We start from the raw sequence: 19,694 nt of genomic DNA, 5'->3' as shown, positions 1-19,694 counted from the left end.
GAAACTTTATTTACTTTTCAAGCTAACTAGCTTGTATGCTTCCGATTACAACACGGATTTCACAATTAATATTTTTAACTGACCGGACAAGCTACAAAGTCTGTGTGCGCTCACCAGTGGTACTCTGAGTGGATGATGAAGACGGGCCCGACTGTGGTGCGGCAGGAGGAGGAGTCTTTTCCGTTCAGCCATCCTCGAGTCGCGAGCTAAGTTAACTGCCAGACCTCACTTGTTTTACTTTTAATATCTGTTTGCTTACAATTTCATTCCAAAATATTGGTGTACATGCTGCAGTGATTGACGTCACGACTTCCGGGTTGGAGGGCGCTTGAAAAGTGATCAGAATCTTTTGCGATTTTCTCTTAAATGTGAAAAAATAAATAAAAAAAAACGGTGGTATATTTATTTGTTCATATTTTGCTATTTATATATACGTAAGGTTAAGTCAAACTGACGAACGCTTCATAACCGGTTTAATTCGCTTTTTTTTCTAATTCTATGATTAATGGGAAGTAAGCCTAAGGGCGACGCTAGAGGGCGCCCCCAACACATTTGTCGCCCTAGGCAATTGCCTAGCTCGCCTGTAGCAATCGCCGGCCCTGTCTGCTCTCAGTCTAGTAAAGATGAGGGAGTATAAGCTTATTTTGAAATCCGGACAGGATGTGTGACTTGTTTTGGTTGGTAGCGCTGTCCACCTGCTGCAGCAGAGCGGAAGCGGCGCAGCATCTCTGCCGGAGGAGAAGCTTTATGACTGAATGAACGGTTTTTGTTTTGACTTTACTGAAAGCACACGGACTGGATATGATTGGTGGACGAAGTGACATGATTTCGTTTTTAATTAAAGACAAAAATTGAAGAATCGGTGCAGCAGCGGATATATATAGGACTGTGAGTCCCACAGTCCGAGATGATATCGTCCTTAAGCAGCGATCCTTCATCCTCCTATTCACTCTGTCAAATGAAGGAGGTTTGTCTGTAGGGCTTTCATTTCAGCAGGTCTTGAGGTGTGCCAGCAGGGATTTGTCACGAATTTCGTCAAAATTGGGACGAGAATCAAGTACAGTTCACTGTCTCCCGCTACCGTGGGAGACCCCCGGCCGCTCATTATGTCCAGCGCTAAGGAGCGGCTGAAAGCGGGGAAGAAGACCAAGGACAGCGTCACTCTGCTGCCCTGCTTTTATTTTGTCGAGGTAATCTTTCTATCTATCTATCTATCTATCTATCTATCTATCTATCTATCTATCTATCTATCTATCATCCATCCATCCATCCATCCATCCATCCATCCATCCATCCATCCATCCATCCATCCATCCATCCATCCATCCATCCATCCATCCATCCATCCATCCATCCATCCATCCATCCATCCATCTCTCTCATCATGACCACGCAGCTGTGGCTGTTCAGGGAGGCTCAGACTCACACCCATCCCCCACTGTGCAAAAGCTGCGATGCAGGTTGGAAGTTTCACACTCACTGTATTAATTGCTCTCTTTCCTGTTTGCTCTCTTTTTTTGTCTGAAAGTGACGTAGGAGTCTTTTGCAGGATATTGTTATTCATCCAGCATTTGAGTTTTGTGAGGCAGCCATTGTTCAGGCAAATTCTTTCAACTGTTTTTCTTTCATTTGTAAAGCATTTGACAGTGAAAGGGCGAAAACACATCCCCAATTCTAGGCTGCATTAATACAGTTTCAGGCTTATAACCATTTAATCACCTCTGTTGGACATTTAAGCTCAGAGTAAAAAGTTTAGCCATCTGGTGATCAATCACTGACTTCTGCTACGTTCACACCAAAAGCAGCAAAGGCATGCTGAGAGACCCTGGGCTGGGAATTGAATGGAGAACCTTCTTGCTGTTAGGCAACTGCATTACCCACTGGACCACCTTATCATTTATTAAATAAAACACTAATTTGAACTTAAAATGGGCTACCTAATGAACCTGAAATGGGAAAGTAGCACCTGTTCAAGTACATGTTACTAGTAGGGCTGGGTACCGAACTTCGGTACTTTTATGGTACCGACCGAAATGCTTCGGTTCTACAGAGTATCGAAACATGCCTGGTCTTTCGGTACCAAGTTTCGGTGATTGGCTGTAACACTTAACGTGATTGCGTCATCCAGGAAAAATACACAGGTGGTCCCGCCTACAGCCAGGGTTCATGTGTATCTGTTGTGAACTGGTTGTGAGCGTCGCGGAACCCCTTTAAAATGCCCCCCAGGTCAAAAGTGCGGCTTCACTTCATTAAGACTGATGCTAATAGTGCGCAATGCAATACATCGTGCACGGAAATAATTTAAGAGCAGAAAGTTACTCGGTGTTTGACTGCAAGAAGAGCGGACCGCAGCCAGCGCGACCATCCTCCTCTCATCAGCCCGTGGGCAGTGCAAAGCCAGAGCGGAGTGAATTATGCTGCTTTCAAATTGGACGCAGCAGGAGCAGCAAAATCGCGTCTGCTGCTTCCTTTTTTGCTGCTTGTACCAACTTCTGACACGCGGCTGAAGAAGCTTTGCTGCTCTGGCTGCGCGGTTGAAAAGTGGCTCTGACGCGCGTTAGGCGGAGCTACTCTATCCTTTATTTGCCTTGCAGCTATATTTGCTGTGATCAGTGGGAATAAAGTAGTTTTATCATGTTTTTAAGTGGGAAAATCCACCTGAAAAGTTAATCAGTGCAGTCAGTTCATCCTGCCTTCCAATATTTCTGTCGGAGCCGCTCAGACCCCCACATACCAGCGGTGCGCTGTCAGTAGGATCCCATTCAACGGGCTTGTTTGTCAGACATGGTAATTTTTCTAAAGGAAAACTGCTAAGTAAAAAGGTCCTCACAATGTAACAGTGAATATTAGACAATGATTTTTTTTTTATGTAAGAGGAAAAATGTAAATGGAAAAACAGAGCTTAAAATAAAACTCAAGATTTGTACTTTTTTATGTTGTGTAATTTTCTTTTTTTTCGAATTGATATTATAAAACTGGTATCGAAAAAAGTATCGTTCAGGAACCGGTATCGAAGTGAAGGTATCGGTATTGGTACCGGAACCGAAAATTTTTGAACAATACCCAGCCCTTGTTACTAGAATGGTTGACTGTGGGTTATTGAGAAGTTTTTATTCTGCAACATAAAGATTCTATCTCCCTCCCTCATGATCATGTGCCCCTGTTCGAAAGACTTAGTTACAAGTTGAATACTGATTTGTGTGCCAGCATATGAATATGATAGCAGTTTAATGAATGTGGCTCTTTTGTAAAAAGCTATTTGACTGGTGGGTATGACTAGAAAAGCATGATATAAACTACTGTTTATTTAATGAATAATGAGTAAATTCTAGTCACAATCTGCTTCGTATAGGTGAACTGTTCTGTTCAACCAATTTACTTCCATTTGAGAAACATGTCTATAGATTAAAGAGAAGATGAGTTACAGCAGGATATTCAGTAGTCAGTGTTTTATTGGGTATTGCTTATATGAACTTCTGTTGGCATGTCTTAGGGCAAAATTAATTGGTCCCATGTCATAGATCTCCCAAGCTATCTTTTTTCCATTTTTTTTTTTACCAGTTTTTGGTTACATCTTTCTCTTCTACTGAGCTTAGCTGGTATATTTAATTTTATATGACATGAAGGGTCAGTGTTTTAGTGGATCTGATTGCATTAAAACCTTTTTCCAGTCGGAGTTGATGACAAGACAGTCCCAGAAGATGTGGAAGTTACAAAGTAATTACAAAGTAATTACTTAAACAATGACCATACTCAGGCTTTTTTTCTGCTTCATTTTGGCAGTTTTAGAAATAATTTATCTTGACACATTTTTCCATGAAAATTCTCTACACTGATGAGAATTAGTAGTGGTGGATTGTTTTGAGGTGCTGCTTTTGGTGAGACGTATTGCTTTTACTTCTTTTTTTAACTGCTGACCTACATTCTGTGATGCGGTTCATCTCCGTCTGCACTTAGTTGTCTTCTCTTTGATGTCTCAAAGTCACTTTCCAGAAGCACTTCAAAACACAGCTTCTACTTTTCTACTGGGTACTTGTAGCGTTCACATTGTTTTATTTCTGGTAGTAAAGGGTAGCTAGCCTAGGTTAACACTGGATAAGCACTGCCATGGCTTCTCTACCTCACCCTGGCTCTTTTCCGACTCTTTCTAAACCTTCCTGTCCTTTCTACTGTTCCCTGTGTCAGCTGTTTGATTATTTCTCTGCCTCCTTTACTGATAATGGTATGTGTAATAAATGTAGTATTTTTGTAGCTTTGGAGGTGAGTGTGTTAGTGTTAGAGCCCTGGCCTTTTACTATCTATTCAGGAGTGTAGGGCCATTTGTTAACAGCCTGGAGCCACCAAGAAAGGGACACTTCTACGTAGTATTCCTCCAACAGTGCCTGAGCAGCCAAGGGATTGGTTAACAGTACGCAGAAGGTGATCTCTGCCTACTGGTCACCAACAAACCGTCCATGTTTCTAAATGATTTTCTTACTCTGGTAATTGGCAGCTCCATAATCAGACCATGGCGTTTGAGACACCAGGGACCATAGTCAAATGTTTGCCAGGGGATAGAATGGGCAATATCAAATCCTATCTGAAACTGCTGGCTAAGAATAAGGTTAAATACAGTAATACACTGTGGTAATGACACCGGTCTGTGCCAATCGGAGGTCACTAAAACTAGCATTTGTAAGTTTTCCGTTTTGTCGAGTTCCGTAATTTTCTCAGGTCTCCTCCCTGATCTGACCAGTGATGACATGTTAAGCTGCATGTCGTTATTCAACCGCTGTTTCTCTAAGTGGTGTCCTGAAAACGATATGTGCTACATTGATAATTTTCAATCCTTAGGGAGATACGGAAAGATGGCATCCATCCCACTTTGGATGGTGCTCCCCTTCTTTCTAGGGATCTGGACAAATTTATTAGTCCTCCAAATCATCAGTCTTCCAGTCATAGTTTAACACACCGCTCTGCAGCTTTTCTACTGTTACGCACTAATTTCTTCATCTAAACAGGGTCTTGCCCATGACTAAAATCAAATAAATGGGAAAAGAATCCTCATGTAGTAAATCATGATTACCTAATTAAAATTAAAATAGCTCCAATTGGTTTAGTTAACATAGGATCCCTTTCTTCAAAAAGTATTTTAGTTATGGACTTAATTTGTAATATTCAAATTGATATATGTTGTCTTACAAAAACTTTGCTCCAGCAAGAGGATCATGTGAGCATAAATGAAGCAACTCTCTGTAGTTAATTAAATTTTCACAAACCACTATAGTCTGGGTGAAGTGGAGGAGTAGCCAAAAACTTTCAGATTGATTTACTGATTACTCCAAAGCTAGTTAATAATTACAACTCTGGTGAAAATTTAACCCATAGTTTCCCTCATCCAAATTGCAAAGCAACAAAACACCTTCTTTTTGTAACTGTATTGTCCACCGGGCCCTTACTCAGCTTTCCAAGTTCCTATCTGATATTTTGTTAAATACTAACAAATCATCATCATAGTGGGGATTTTAACATCATAGGCGGATCTACTGGGGTGGCATAGGGTGGCAAATGCCACCCTAAATGACAGCCTTGCCACCCCTGCTGCCACCCCAGTTGGCAGTAGGGGTGGCCAGGCTTATAAATTATGGATCATTTGAGAATTACGACCGCTAATTTCCAATGTCGGACTGCAGTGAATGCAGCACGAGATGACGCGAGAGCGACTGAGACTGATTGTTTTGAAAACCGAGCGGGGCAAAGCGAGGGAGCCTGCGGTGATGGGGAGAGGAGACACAGGATGAAACAGGTAAAAATTGATTAACTATCTATCGAGAAATGAAATCATCATGAAAGCACAATGTTGCTAGCATAGCTGCAATGCTGATTTAGAGATGATAAAAATCAGGTTGCAGAACGTTATTTCTCTATCTATGATGTTAGTTAGGCCTGACGTCTCAGGCTCATAAAGACATATTTGCGGTCAACTATGACAGAACAGAGACAATCAAGTTTGGTTGAACTCAAATCAAAACGCACAAAGGCATTGGATCTAAATAAAGTTGTGAAGCATTTTGCTGAGCAACATGGAAATCACCGCATTCAGCTGTTATAGTCATGTTAACTTTATGTTATGCTCTCTGGTGAGCCTTTACAGGGCTGTTACATTTTGTTTTGGCACCTGAGAAAATCTGATATTTCCTTTAATAAAACTAAAAGTGTTAAAAGTTAAAAATGTGATACTGGAGTAAATCCTGCTTAATATGAAGCAGTGTTGTTGTTTCTTTTTTTGTATATATAATATGAAACTATCCAGAAATGACCCGTATGAACCTACTCACAAGCAAAATGTATTTTTATGTTGCTTCTTTTCAGATTTGTGGAGATTTTGATGTAACATACAGTACCCGCCTTTTTGTTGTTTTGTTGATACAGCAGTATGGAGGACCAACTCTGCCATATTTAAAAATAAATACAGAAATACATAAATGCTCAATAAATAAATAAGCATACAATTAATTGCCACCAAAAATACAAACAACAAATGGGGTAAATGTGTGTTCAGAGTAAACATTACATAGATGTCCACTACCTTGTTCGGGTGCCTTGACCCATTTATTTCTACTGTGTAGTTCTGCTCACTTTAGTCCAGCTCAGTCCATAGATCTCTGATGGGGAACTTTTTCTTTCTATCTTTCTTTTTCTTTCTTCTTGTGCAAATGCTGCAAAGCTGCCTCTCTGATAGTCAATCTCACACATCTGCGACTCAGCACCTGTGTCTTACCTTAATACCTTTCCTGTCAAAAGGCCCCTCTAGAAGTAGTGTTATCATTCTTCTATCTCCTATTAAGTGAGATCACATTGTACGATGTATTACTAATATGAACTGTTTCACATGAAACACTAGTACTGTACATACTATTCTCACCAAACTGTGATAACTGTGATTAAATTCAGTGTAAACAAATGCCATATGTTGCCACCCCTAAAAAATTCCCGCCCCCCTCTTGCCACCCCATAAATATTTTTCTAGATCCGCCCCTGTTTAACATCCATGCTGACATTGAAGGTGATAGCTTAAAAGCAGCCTTTAATGCTATCTAAGACTTGATTTGCTTTGTTCAAAATGTGAGAAGTCATTTACACTCTTGTCTTCATACTTTGGACCTTTTGCTGACATATGGCATGAATCAAAAGAATAACAGTATTTCCACCCCTCTGTGTTCTCCTCCCCCCAAAAAAGATTTCACTTTAGCAGATCATTATCAGATAAAGCAGTTATAAATTCTACAGTTATACATTTTCAGTTATAAACTTTCACTCACCACAGACTTTGTGACCCAAGGAGTTGACACATATGTGTAACTTTAAATGATTCCTCAGGCCAATATACAGTGCTTGACACTACCTATGCTACAACCGGGGCTCCCCTCTTGAAATACCGACTATGTGAGTTGGGAGTTGACAGACCGTCATTGGCCAGTTAATAGGACGTGGAAGAACCTATTGCTTTATGACCACAGGCTCTTATATTGTCATGAAGCTAATTTTGCTCTGCTATTTTGCTGCCTGCTCGACTACTGGTCGTGGCTGGGACAAGGAAGAAGTTCAAATCTTCTGAGGAGGCAAAAAAAGAAAACATGAAAGGGATTGTTCCTGAGGAAAAACAAGAGTCAATCATGGAAATAAGTTTATTTGTTAACACAGGCTGAAAGAATAAGCTGGATGTAAAACTGATTGTCTTTGTATCATGTATCATGGAACTGCTGACCATTCAGTGTTTCAGTGATGTTTTTTATCTTTACAATTGAATAATAATAGTATTAATATTGTAATGGTAATAGTGTGTTTTTCCTCATCCAACTCTTGTATCTTTCAATCCTTATGTAATTATGCTTGTATTGTGTGCAATTGCCTGTTGCTTTAATTCTATAAATTTCCATGTGGTTGGATAAATAAAGGATTAGCTAATGTTAGACACTTAGATAGCACATTTTAATGGGATAAATTTACCGGGTTCTTTCAAGGTCCTAATTTCACTTTCTGAGTGGGCTGCAGTAACATATGACGTATGATATCAACTTTGAAAGTTAAAGATATATTTTTCCAGATGGAACATCAAAATAAATGGTATTGATACCAGTGAGTCTGACATAGTGGAAAACTTGCAAATCTTCTTTTGGAAAAAAAGCTTGTATTGTTGAGCGAAGAAAGCAGCAACTTTCAAACAGAGTGTGCACGAGGAGAAATGGGCTCGTGCATGCTCTCGCACGCGGTTAATAGGCGTTCTCTCTCAGGAGCAGATACATGGTTATGCATATGCATTTCTTTTAAAGTGGAGAGAGCGGGTCTTTTCAAAAATTCTTGAAAATCTTTCACTATACCTTTAATATGAAGTTCAATCTGAAAAACTCTCAAAAGAGAAAAGACAATTAGGAGAAATTTATTGATACAATTTCTTTGACTTTGGCGCTCAGACCTCAGCAGGAAACATAGCGCTTAATTTTGATTGATATGCATGAACAGGAGCAAAGAATAGGGCTGTTTCCCCTCAGGCCTGAAACTGGTGATGGAGTGAAGATAGATGAAGTTCGTTGGTCTGTAGACTGCTGGCTAGTGAGACGGTATACTGAGCTTTATGGGGAGATCCAGTGAATTATATGAGCTGATACTAGAGCTTCACTCAGGGACCTGGAAGATGGAAGTCCAGTTTGGATAACACAGGTTGAGAGAACCTGTCCATGATGAGCAAGCATGAAGCGACAGTGGAGAGGAAAAACACCCCGTTGGGAAGAAACCTCTGGCAGAACCAGGCTCAACATGGCGGATGTATGAAAAGTAATGAATTTCTTCAGTTAAACTTCCGCCTATGCTCCATTTCTTCTGAAGGTGATCACTCTTATCTACCAGGATATTCTCAGTAGGTCTGAAACACCTCTGTCAATCATGTCTGATGGGCAAAGTGTCGTCTCCTCTCTGAGTTTCTGTAGCTCGACATTTTCTTGCTCATTGTTTTTCATTTAAACTGCATTTAACCGGCTTTTAACAAACCATACAGCTTGCTGTTGTTTTCATTTATAGTATTTTCTGCTCTGATGGTCTCTCTCTCTCTCTCTCTCTCTGGCGTTTGAGCAGCGCAGTTGTTTGTGTGTCAAGTGGAGAGAGCTGAGTGGGCGGGCCAGGCTGAGACTGTGTGCTGAGTCGGTGACGAGAGGGGAGGCAAAGCGCTGTAATACAGACTGGTAAATCTGTTGCAGTTATTGCGTGCGGGAAAGAATAAAAAGGATCGATCTTGTCAAACGAGTATTGTTCAATATCAATACCAGCGTTGGTATCCATACTATCGGTCCTAGGATCCATCCGCCCACTATAAGCAGTGTACCTCACGCTCTGTTTGTTTCCAGTTGCCCTGAAGAAACTCTGTGTCTTAAATAAATTAGCTTATATCTGCCTTACTGCTCTATGTGTTCTGCATGTGGGTCAGAAAACAAAGGACCATGACAGATGTTTAGTATAAGAAAATACATGCAGTTACAAGTCTAGCGCCCCTAGGTGCCAAAGGTTACATAGTGAACCTTTAATTTATTTGTCTTCACAAATTGATGATTTTGTTGATGGGATTAATACTTCCCTTTGTACTGCCTTGGACAATGTAGCCCGCTTGAAAAAGAAAAAAACTTTAAAAAGAGAGGGCTGGCTCCCTGGTTTAATGCAGAGCTTAGCACTTTAAGAGCAAATTGATAGGACACTGGAGAGAAAATGGTGCTCTACATGCCTACAGTAATCCTACTTACTCTGGAAAAACAATTGATTGCTTTAAGAAATGACCCTTGGTAAAGCAAGTGCAGCATATTTCTCTGCAATAATAGAGGATAATAAGAATAATCCTGTTCTTAATGCAGTTTTCAAACTCACCCAGAGCCATAGCTCTGTTTAACCGTCCATTCCTCGTTCTCTTAGCAGTAATGATTTTATGGGATTCTTTATAAAGAAAATTTATTCTTTTGAAAATAAGATTATTTGATCCCTCTCAATATGACTGTTTTATATCCACAAGATGAGGCTGCATTTGAGGTAACCAGAGAATCTGAACCGGATTTAGTAGGTTTTTTTCAGTTATCACGATATTGCAGTATCACTATATATTGCCATATTTTCCCCAGCTATCGAAATCAAATGATGAGATGAAACAGCAAGTGCTGTATATTTTCATCAGAAAATATTGATTAGGTATTATTATCCATGTTGTTTGGGGTTTTCTTCCACTGTGACTGCCTCATATACAGATTTGGTGCTGCACGCACAGTTAAAGGGCTCCACATCGCTTTCTGCCAGAGTGGTGGTACAGAGGTAGCCCATTTTCCCATCAATGTTTTATGTACCCATTTTTTTTTTTTGAAAATCGATACTAAGAAGTGAAAAATTGATATTATATTGGACAGCCGAATATCACGATATATCGCCAAAACGATTATTTTCCCACACCCCTAATACATATACATATATATATATATATATATATATATATATATATATATATATATATATATATATATATATATATATATATATATATATATATATATGAATGCATCTTTGATATTAGAGTAAACCAGGTCTAAAGTGTTTTCACCCCGAGTTGCAAAATCCACATGTTGGTAAAAATAGGGAGAACAGTCTTCAAATTAGCCTGGTTAAAATCCCCAGCAATGATGAAAACACCCTCTGTGTGCAGATTGGAGCTCAGAGATAGCCTGGTATAGAGTCTTCATTACCTCTTTAGTTTTAGCACGGGGGGGCACGTAAACAGCAGTGATCCTAACCACACTGAACTCTCTGGGCAGATACAACGGCCTGCAGTTAACAGTCAGAAACTCGATGTTTGGAGATTAGAAGTTGGCGACTGATCTAGCATTTTTACACCAACTGTTGTTGATGTGAATACAAAGCTCACCACCCCGAGTCTTACCACTTTGTTCTATCGGCGTGGTATAGCGTTAGCCCCTCCAGGCTAATAGCATTGTCCGGTATTGCTGGATGCAGCAATGACTCCCTCAGAATGATGGCCAAGCAGTTACATATCTCCTCTCTTGAAGACAGTTCCAGTCGGATTTGTTTAGACATTAAATTCATCACACTGATTTTTTTTTCATTATTTAAGAATTGCTTGCAAAAAATTCACCATATAAAAATCACCTGCAAAAAAAATCTACTGATATCAATACAACTGTCACAAATTTCCCTGATATAAATTAACTCTGATAAATTCACCAGCAAATATCAACAGTTAAAATTTGCCTGTATATGTTTTGACCTTTTGGTGACCTCAAGCCAAAGCAATCAGGTCGCAATCGGGTCGAGCGGCTTCTAGCCAATAAGATAATCTGATTTGGTCATGTGAAAAAACTGTTGGGCTCAGTTTTGTTCCGGAGGAAGCCCCGGTGGCGACATGGCAAACCCGGGCAGTTCTGTTACTCCAGAGTAGTAGAAACACTAAGGCACGCTAAAAACACTCTCACCACAGGCTGGAGAGAAATAATCTGGCCCTTATGACTGGATGCAAGTGGTTAAATAGATAGAAATAGAAATAGAAACAAAAAGATTTTCAGCGTAGGCTTTTTTCCATCTACAACAGACCATTAAAACCCCCCCTCCAAAAAACAACAACCTTTGAAGCACAATCAAATGCGTGCGTCTCAAATGTGAAACACCACACGGAAACATATTGTGGATTAATTAATCTATCTTCAAGCTTCACACAACAACCATCACCAAGACTTCTATAATGCAGTTTTACTGGCTTTGGTTATTAACACAGACGCGACAGTTACTGGCCAGAGAGGAAGAGGAAATGTTGGGGCCGGTATGATTAAGGAGGGCCGGCCCTCGCACGCTGAAATCAGGACCGGCCCACCGGACAAAGGCCCTGTATCACAGTTTACCAGTCTGAAGCTGTGTACAGCACATTGTGGCAGCTGTGGTTATTTTAAAGGGCTTTATAAATAAAGTTGAGTTGAAATAGCAATTAATACCATAAAGCTCCCTCAGGAATGGTAACAGTAGATCCATCTGAAATTAATGGTTTATTTAAGCAACTCTATGCAAATCTATACAAATCAGAACGTTGCCATGTCTTGGAAGAACAAGATACATTATTAGAAAATCTTTAGTTTCAGACACTTGCAGAGGGTACAAAACAAGAGTTGATGTAAACTCAACCACTGAAGAAATATCTCAGGCCATACAGAGTATTAAAAGCGATAAAGCTCCTGGGCCAGATGGCTTCACGGTTGAATTCTTCAAAACCTTCAAAGATAAATTTATATCCCTGCTTTTCAGCATTTATGAGGAAGCATTTAAAAATGTAGTTCTTCCACCTACCCACGCAATAATAGGTAAACCCCTCACAGAGTGTGCGTCATATAGAACATTAAGTCTGACGGGGGTAGATACTGAAATACTTTATGTTCTAGCAAAAAGATTAGCTCCCTTTATCTCAAAGTTAGTTCATAATGATCATAATGATCAAAATTAGTTCATAATGAACAATCCTAAACATAATCCATGAGAAATGGGATCCAGCTTTGATATCACTCAATGCACGCCAGGCCTTTGATAGATTAGAATAGTCATCTTTTTAACGTTCTACTAATATATGGATTTGGCTGCTGTAATTTCCTTAAATCTGTGAAGTCTTTATATACGAATCCTGAAGGAAATGTTTGGTAGAAAAACATAGCCTCCAAATCTTTGACCCTAGAAAGTTCTACTTGCCAGTTTTGCCCTTTATCACATTATTTATCTTGGCTATAGAACCCTTAGTAATGATGATAAGAATGCAAACATATTTATTGACATGATTCTAGAGTAGACTCTGGTAAATCAAAACCTGCAGCTTGTAGGAGCAAGTCAATGTAAATTCCCACTATGTAAAATCCTGATTGTAAATATAAATCCATGTACAGTAGGCCTATCATTCAGGACGCAACACATGTGTAAGCAAAAACTGGATCGCTGACTGCAAACATAATTTTCTTGTTATTAGATTCCATGCTCTCACTTTATTTGATTTTCTTGTTTTGACACAAATACAAGTCACTACAAAGGCGGTTGTTTTTGTGTTTTTTCTCAGAGACCCCAAAACTCTGTCCTGTAGGATGACCTGTGTCATTTCACACAAACAGTGATTTGCGGAAAGAAACACCTATTGCTATTGTGTTCAGTCTGTTTGCAATTTCAAGTTAGCAGACCATTACAGGCTCCTTCTGAACTGGTTTTACTGGCCCATATGTACGACGGGGTTACAATTTATTCATTTAAGTGCATTTCAGCTAATGACATCTGAATCACGTACCTGCTGATGCGGAAACTTTACATCATGTATTCACAGTAGAATTGAAATCCCAGAGTTTAGCAGCTACCAATATGATGTTTCACACGCCGTGGATGTTTGATATTTCTTCATGTAGAAGAAAGGCAGATAAGAAATCGGGATGCAATCAACTAGATTAATTTGTGACAAATTGGGTATACAACACAGCTGTGTGGGGAGATTAGGTGGCTGTGTGGTTGACCGATGAAAATGCTCCAAAAGTAAACAAACGGGTCAAAATAAATGCTCTCATTTCTGGCCTACGATCTATCACAAACCTGTCTGTTGTCTGTGGATTATGTGAAATATAATGAGCAATTAAAATTTGGGGAACAAATAAACGCATCATGAGTCGGAAGCATTTAAAAGAGTTTGGGGAGTCCTCACAGCTTAAGTAATGATCCACCGGGATATGGACTGTAAAACACTCCAATACCTGGGATGTTGTGATGAAGCTCATCCTCAAATTAGGGTCGGTGTACTTTAAATTTAAAGTACACCAAAACTTACTGCCATTTGGTAGCATTTGATTTACTTTTTATATACTATACTGCCTATACGGTGTGCTTCACTGGCACAATTAAAGGCCTACCAGGTCTGACCGGCGTCCTCTCCCACCATCAGAGCCAACTCACCACCTGGTGGTGGTCGGTAGAGAGCTCTTCCTCTCTTCACCTGAGGTCAGATGAAACAACAACAAAGTCAATCATTGAACTACGGCCTAGGGTGTCCTGGTGCCAGAAAACAATAACAATACAATAAGTTTCTCAAAATGTTTTTGACAAGAAAAAAAATACTTTTCCTTGTTTCTTCATGATGTAAGATATTTCACTGAGTTAACTAGTTTTTAGGATTTTTAAATTTAAAAACATATCTCCATACACACAGGTTAATTAATATTCTGTGAAACATGTCTGTGATAAATGAGTATGTATTTAGGTGTCTCTTTACTCAGCATATTGATTATGTTATGGCTGCGTAGTTTGAAGTCTTTTCTGAGAAGATGTGTTCTGGTCTTCTCTCTGTGTTGCAGCTGCCTATCATGGCCTCCTCGGTTGTCAGTCTTTATTTTCTGGAGCTGACCGATATTTTCCAGCCAGTACATTCTGGGTACAGTTGTAATGATCGTAGCCTCTCCTTGCCCTACATCCTGCCCCGACAAGAAGTCTGCCCACTCCCTTTACTCTTCAGCTTGGCCTTTGCAGCTCCAACAGTCACAGTAAGTAACACAGACATTACATTGTTTTAATAATTTAAAGCACACGAGTACAAGAAGAACTATTAATGATACTAAAACTAATTGTTATAAAGAGTGATCAGCGTAACAGCAGTTAATCGCAAAGTCAATATTTGCCTAGAAAATGAACTTTATCCCCCAAAACACATTTCAACGTCATTGCAGCCCTGCCTTAAAAGGACCAGCTAACATTGTTTCAGTGATTGCGCTATTTACACAGATGTCATGATTAAGTAAGAATGACACCACTTGGCACTTTAAAAAGAGGCTGGTGCTTGGCATCATTGTTTCTCTTCTGTGAACCATGGTTATCTCTAAAGGAACATGTGCAGTCATCATTGCACTGCACAAAAAATGGCCTTTAAGGAAAGAGAATCGCAGCTAGAAAGATTGCACCTCAGTCAACAATCTATCGCATCATCAAGAACTTCAAGGAGAGAGGTTCTATCGTTGCCAAAAGGCTCCAGGGCGCCCAATAAAGCCCAGCAAGCACCAGGACCATCTCTTCAGAGTGTTTCAGCTGCGGGATCGGGATACCAGCAGTGCAGAGCTTGCTTAGGAATGGCAGCAGGCAGGTGTGAGTGCATCTGCACGCACTGTGAGGCGGAGACTCTTGGAGCAAGGCCTGGTCTCAAGGAGGGCAGCAAAGAAGTCACTTCTCTCCAGGAAAAACATCAGGAACAGACTGATATACTGCATAAAGTACAGGGAGTGGACTGCTGAGGACTGGGGTAAAGTCATTTTCTCTGATGAATCCCCTTTCCCATTGTTTGGGACATCTGGAAAACAGCTTGTTCAGAGAAGACGAGGTGAGCGCTACCACCAGCCTTGTCTCATATCATCTGTAATGCATCCTGAAACCATTCATGTGTGGGGTTGCTTCTCAGCCAAGGGAGTCGGCTCTATCACAGTTTTACCTAAAAACACAGCTATGAATAAAGAAAGGTACCAGAATGTCCCCCGAGAACAACTTCTCTCAACCATCCAAGAGCAGTTTGGTGATGAACAATGCCTTTTCCAGCATGATGGAGCACCTTGCCATGAAGCAAAGGTGATATCTAACTGGCTCAGGGAACAAAACATAGAGATTGTGGGTCCATGGCCTGGAAACTCTCCTGATCTTAATCCCGTTGAAAACTTGTGGTCAATCATCAAGAGACGGGTGGACAAACGAAATGGAATGGAATTCTGACAAAATGCAAGTATTGATAGGCAAGAATGGACTGCTACCAGTCAGGATTTGGTCCAGAAGTTGATTGAGAGCATGACAGGGAGAACTGCAGAGGTCCTGAAGAAGAGGGGTCAACACTGCAAATATTGACTTGCTGCATTAACTCATTCTAACTGTCATTAAAAGCTTTTGTTACTCATAATAATAGTATTTCTGTATGTGATGACAACATCTGACATACACACATGAAAACCAGAGGGCAGCATATTTGTGTCATTCTAATTACTTTTGGCCATGACTGTATGAATCACATATGTGTATTTGTGAAAATTGAGACTAACTCCATACCTATAGAAATAGGTTTAAGCAGATAATAAAGCACTTAAATTCCATGTCAGCTGAACTGAACCAGTTTAAAAACGAGAAAAAAAAAACTCTTTTATTGAAACCATCTTAGGTAAAATGCTTCACTGATTAGAGTCAGTGCTGATGTCATGGTTTTAAGGTGTTTGGCCAACATGCAGACACAAGGAGCAGTTTAAGACATTTGTTAACTACACACAAAGGTTCAGAACGGGAGTTGCAGGCGAGGTTTGGAACATCAGTGTTCGGGGTTCTGCAGGAGGAAAGAGGAAACTGATTAAGACTAGAAAAAGGTTAAAAAAAACGCTGTTATTGCCCTGCTTACTGCCAGGTACGGATAACCTATCAGGGCAGGGTGAGTAGAGGAAAGGGTTCTGTATCTCACAGCTTTCTGATGGCGGGAGGTCGCTGAGCGACAGGTGGGACTTAGGCGGGGGTCCGAGCAGCACCACAGCAGAGGCAGGTTCAAGGAGCAGCTGAAGGAACCACTGTAAATCCAGTAAAGGGGTCTCTTGGTAGCACCAAGGGGGCTCGAGGGGAACGCCAGAGCAGAATCTGAGCAACAGGGATTCAGAGACCAGTCTTCAGAGCATGGAGACAGGCGGGTGAGCAATCCAGAACTCAACAAACTGAGTGAGACAGGAGACGGGTTAGAATCAAGAATCCAAAACACCAGGTTACAGAGATCTGTTGACAGAACAGAGGCTTAGGCGTACCACAACAGTTTAACTCTCCTTCAGTTGACTCCTCTTAAGCTCAGCCGAGTAGCCTCGACAAGCCGCAGGTGCGGGGCCACGCCCACCTGTCAACAACAACCACCTGTGGAAGAGAATAAGCACAACACAGAAGAACCCTGACAGCTTATATATGGAAGGCCATTGAAATCAAATCAAATTACCAAATTAGGGTCATTAGATTTGATAACAGCCACTTGACTCTATCTAGGAAATTTAAACAAAATTTTTCATTTGAATTTTTGCATTTAATTTTTTGCTGATAAACTAATAAATTATTTTTTTAATATAAATTTCCAGTATTTTTACATGCAAATTTTTTTGCTAGTGAATAAAAAAAAAAAATCCCATACATAATTGCACAGGTAAGAAAGTCAGTGTTATAAATTCAATGCCTAAAGATTGTTTATCTTCCAGGCCGTTTATCTTCAATACACATGCAGCATGCTGCTTTGTTTGACAAAAGGTCTTTCACTGATAAGCAGATCTTGTTTAACTTTTTTATCTAACCAGCTTTGTGTCGTTTGTTATAATCATTTTTTTCTTTTTTGTGTGTAGATCTTGATAGGAGAAGCTATCCTATACTGCTATCTGTCCAGGAGGTCATCAACTACTCAGACTGAGGCCAACATCAGTGCTGCAGGCTGTAATTTTAACTCCTACATCCGTCGAGCTGTCCGCTTTATAGGTGAGAGAGAATATGCATTGTACATGCATCTGTAAAGAAACGTACCTAGTGTCGGAAAGATAACATCATAAATTGACAAAGGAAAGAATTTATGATTATCCAAATATTGTGCGTTTTATATTAAAAGATAACGGCTAATGACAGAATAAGAAAAAAAATTGCCAAAGTAAATTCAAGTTCCCAAAATACTACAATAATGCCATAGTGATGAAGTGCTGAATTCAGAAGTTAGATCCAAACAACTGAATGAGGAACACAAAACAAGATTTAAAACCAGTGGTGAGGCAGGGATACAAAGGAACTTGTCAACAAGCTCCACAGGCGGCCCCGACCAGGAAACACACAGCCAGGCGGACGAGCTCCGAGCCAGCTCCCATGTCAGAGGATGAAGAGAGCACATCCAGACAGTCACAGTCAGAGAAACAGGACTACACTGGAAAACAGGCAGAGCTTAAACATCTATAAACAAAGGTGTTGATGGCAGCAGCACAGCTGATTTTTTCCCCGATTGTGAAAGGGTTAGTGAAATCTGTTATCTCCGTTCAACTGTCCCATAGTCTCTGCCTGATCACTAACAATCCGTCTCCACTCCCAGAGTTTCCCTTCTCCTATGCTGATAATTCTTCCCCAAACTACTGCATCCTCAAATTAACTCTTAAACGCTATCTGTTGTCTGGCTGTCTTTGGGTCCTCTGGTTCAAACTGTAACACCAATAGCAAAAAAGCTATTTTTTAATAGATCTAGTGCATTTATTGTCAAATACATATAAATAAACAAATATAGTTATTAATATAGTTAGGCTTTCAAAAAAAAACTAGTCTGCTTGTGGTAAAGAAGCCTCTCTTGTTAATGAGACTGTGTCTCAAGAGATTTTCATTGTGACACAGTTATTACATAATCCTTACTTAATAAAGGGTTTAATAAACATTTTAACAATGTTAATGCGTTGCTTGTGCAGTTTGCCATTGGTGCAGAGTGATCTTTTTTGATTATCATGCAAAAAAATTGCTTTAGGTCGGATGTCAGCCCATGGCCATATACCGGCTGCACCCTGGCATAGGCAGTGTAAAAACCCTCTTTAACTATAACCGATGTATGTTAACAGCAGAGTTTGGTACTAATGGGACTGGGATTTATTTGAGTTTGTTCAATGACTTGTAAATTAAAACAACATCTCCTGTTGTGGTCCCTGTTAAGAGCTCCGCATGCAAAATGCAACAAGCAACGGCAACAGTTAGCTTTCATCACAGAGACAGGGTAGCAGCAACAGCGGTTTCAAATTTTGCTCTCATATTCCTTGTTTCTAAAAAAAATATATGCTATTAAATAGAGAACATTTTGTTGAAATTTACTGAAATCATATATTGTCAGAAAATTGTTTCAAGCATGATTTGGTAGCAGAGTGCATCGTGTAGTTTACCACATGCTGTCTGCTTTATGATCAGTCTTTGAAAGCCTAATTTATTGGCATTGGGTGGCCAGAGCTGAAATTCACATGCATGAATTTCAATTCAGTTTTCAATTCAGTTTATTTATATAGCGCCAAATTCACAACACATGTCATCTCAAGGCACTTTACAGTTCAACCAGATCATACAGTCAAATTGATACAAAGTTTTCTATCTAAGGAAAACCAGTTGATTGCATTGACTCATTGACTCAAATACAATCCCCCACACTAAGCATGCTTGTAGCGACAGTGGAGAGGAAAAACTCCCTTTTAACAGGAAGAAACCTCCAGCAGAACCAGGCTCAGTGTGAGCGGCCATCTGCCGAGGCCGACTGGGGTTCAAGGAGACAGAAGCAGAGATACAAAAAGCAGCTGTAAAAGGCGGCCCCGTCCAGGAAACACACAGCCAGGCAGACGAGCTCCAAGGCAGCTCCCATGCCAGAGGACGAAGAGAGCACATCCACTCAGTCACGGTCAGAGAAACAGGACCACACTGGAAAACAGGCCGATCTCCAACATCTATAAACAAGGGTGTTGATAGAAGCAGCACAGCTGATGTTTCTTTCCAGGATGACGTCACAGCCAAACAGGAACAGACGAGGCAAAGCTACTCTGAGGAAGCAGAGAGAGCAGAAGGTTAGAGATTGAACTAACAGATTCTGCAGAATAGGAGAACAGAGAGAGAATGAAGCAGAATGATGA

At 40.3% G+C, this 19,694-nt stretch overlaps 1 protein-coding gene across 1 annotated transcript in view; it reads left to right on the top strand.

Annotated features, from left to right (window-relative positions):
• Positions 1–699: 699 nt before the first annotated feature.
• The window catches only part of LOC119795163 (2-lysophosphatidate phosphatase PLPPR4-like), a 52,038-nt gene continuing 33,043 nt past the window's right edge, over positions 700–19,694 (top strand). The window contains exons 1-3 of the mRNA XM_038303014.1: positions 700–1,190; positions 14,382–14,567; positions 17,412–17,541. Coding sequence (XP_038158942.1) covers positions 1,107–1,190; positions 14,382–14,567; positions 17,412–17,541 — 400 coding nt within the window. The 5' untranslated portion in view covers positions 700–1,106. The remainder of the gene's footprint in view (positions 1,191–14,381; positions 14,568–17,411; positions 17,542–19,694) is intronic.

The sequence above is a fragment of the Cyprinodon tularosa genome, unplaced genomic scaffold, assembly GCF_016077235.1.
Source record: "Cyprinodon tularosa strain WSP-4 unplaced genomic scaffold, ASM1607723v1 ctg501, whole genome shotgun sequence".
In the NCBI taxonomy this organism is placed as follows: Eukaryota; Metazoa; Chordata; class Actinopteri; order Cyprinodontiformes; family Cyprinodontidae; genus Cyprinodon; species Cyprinodon tularosa.
The sequence above is the reverse complement of the archived record's forward strand: the minus strand, read 5'-3'. Positions and strand labels throughout refer to the sequence as shown.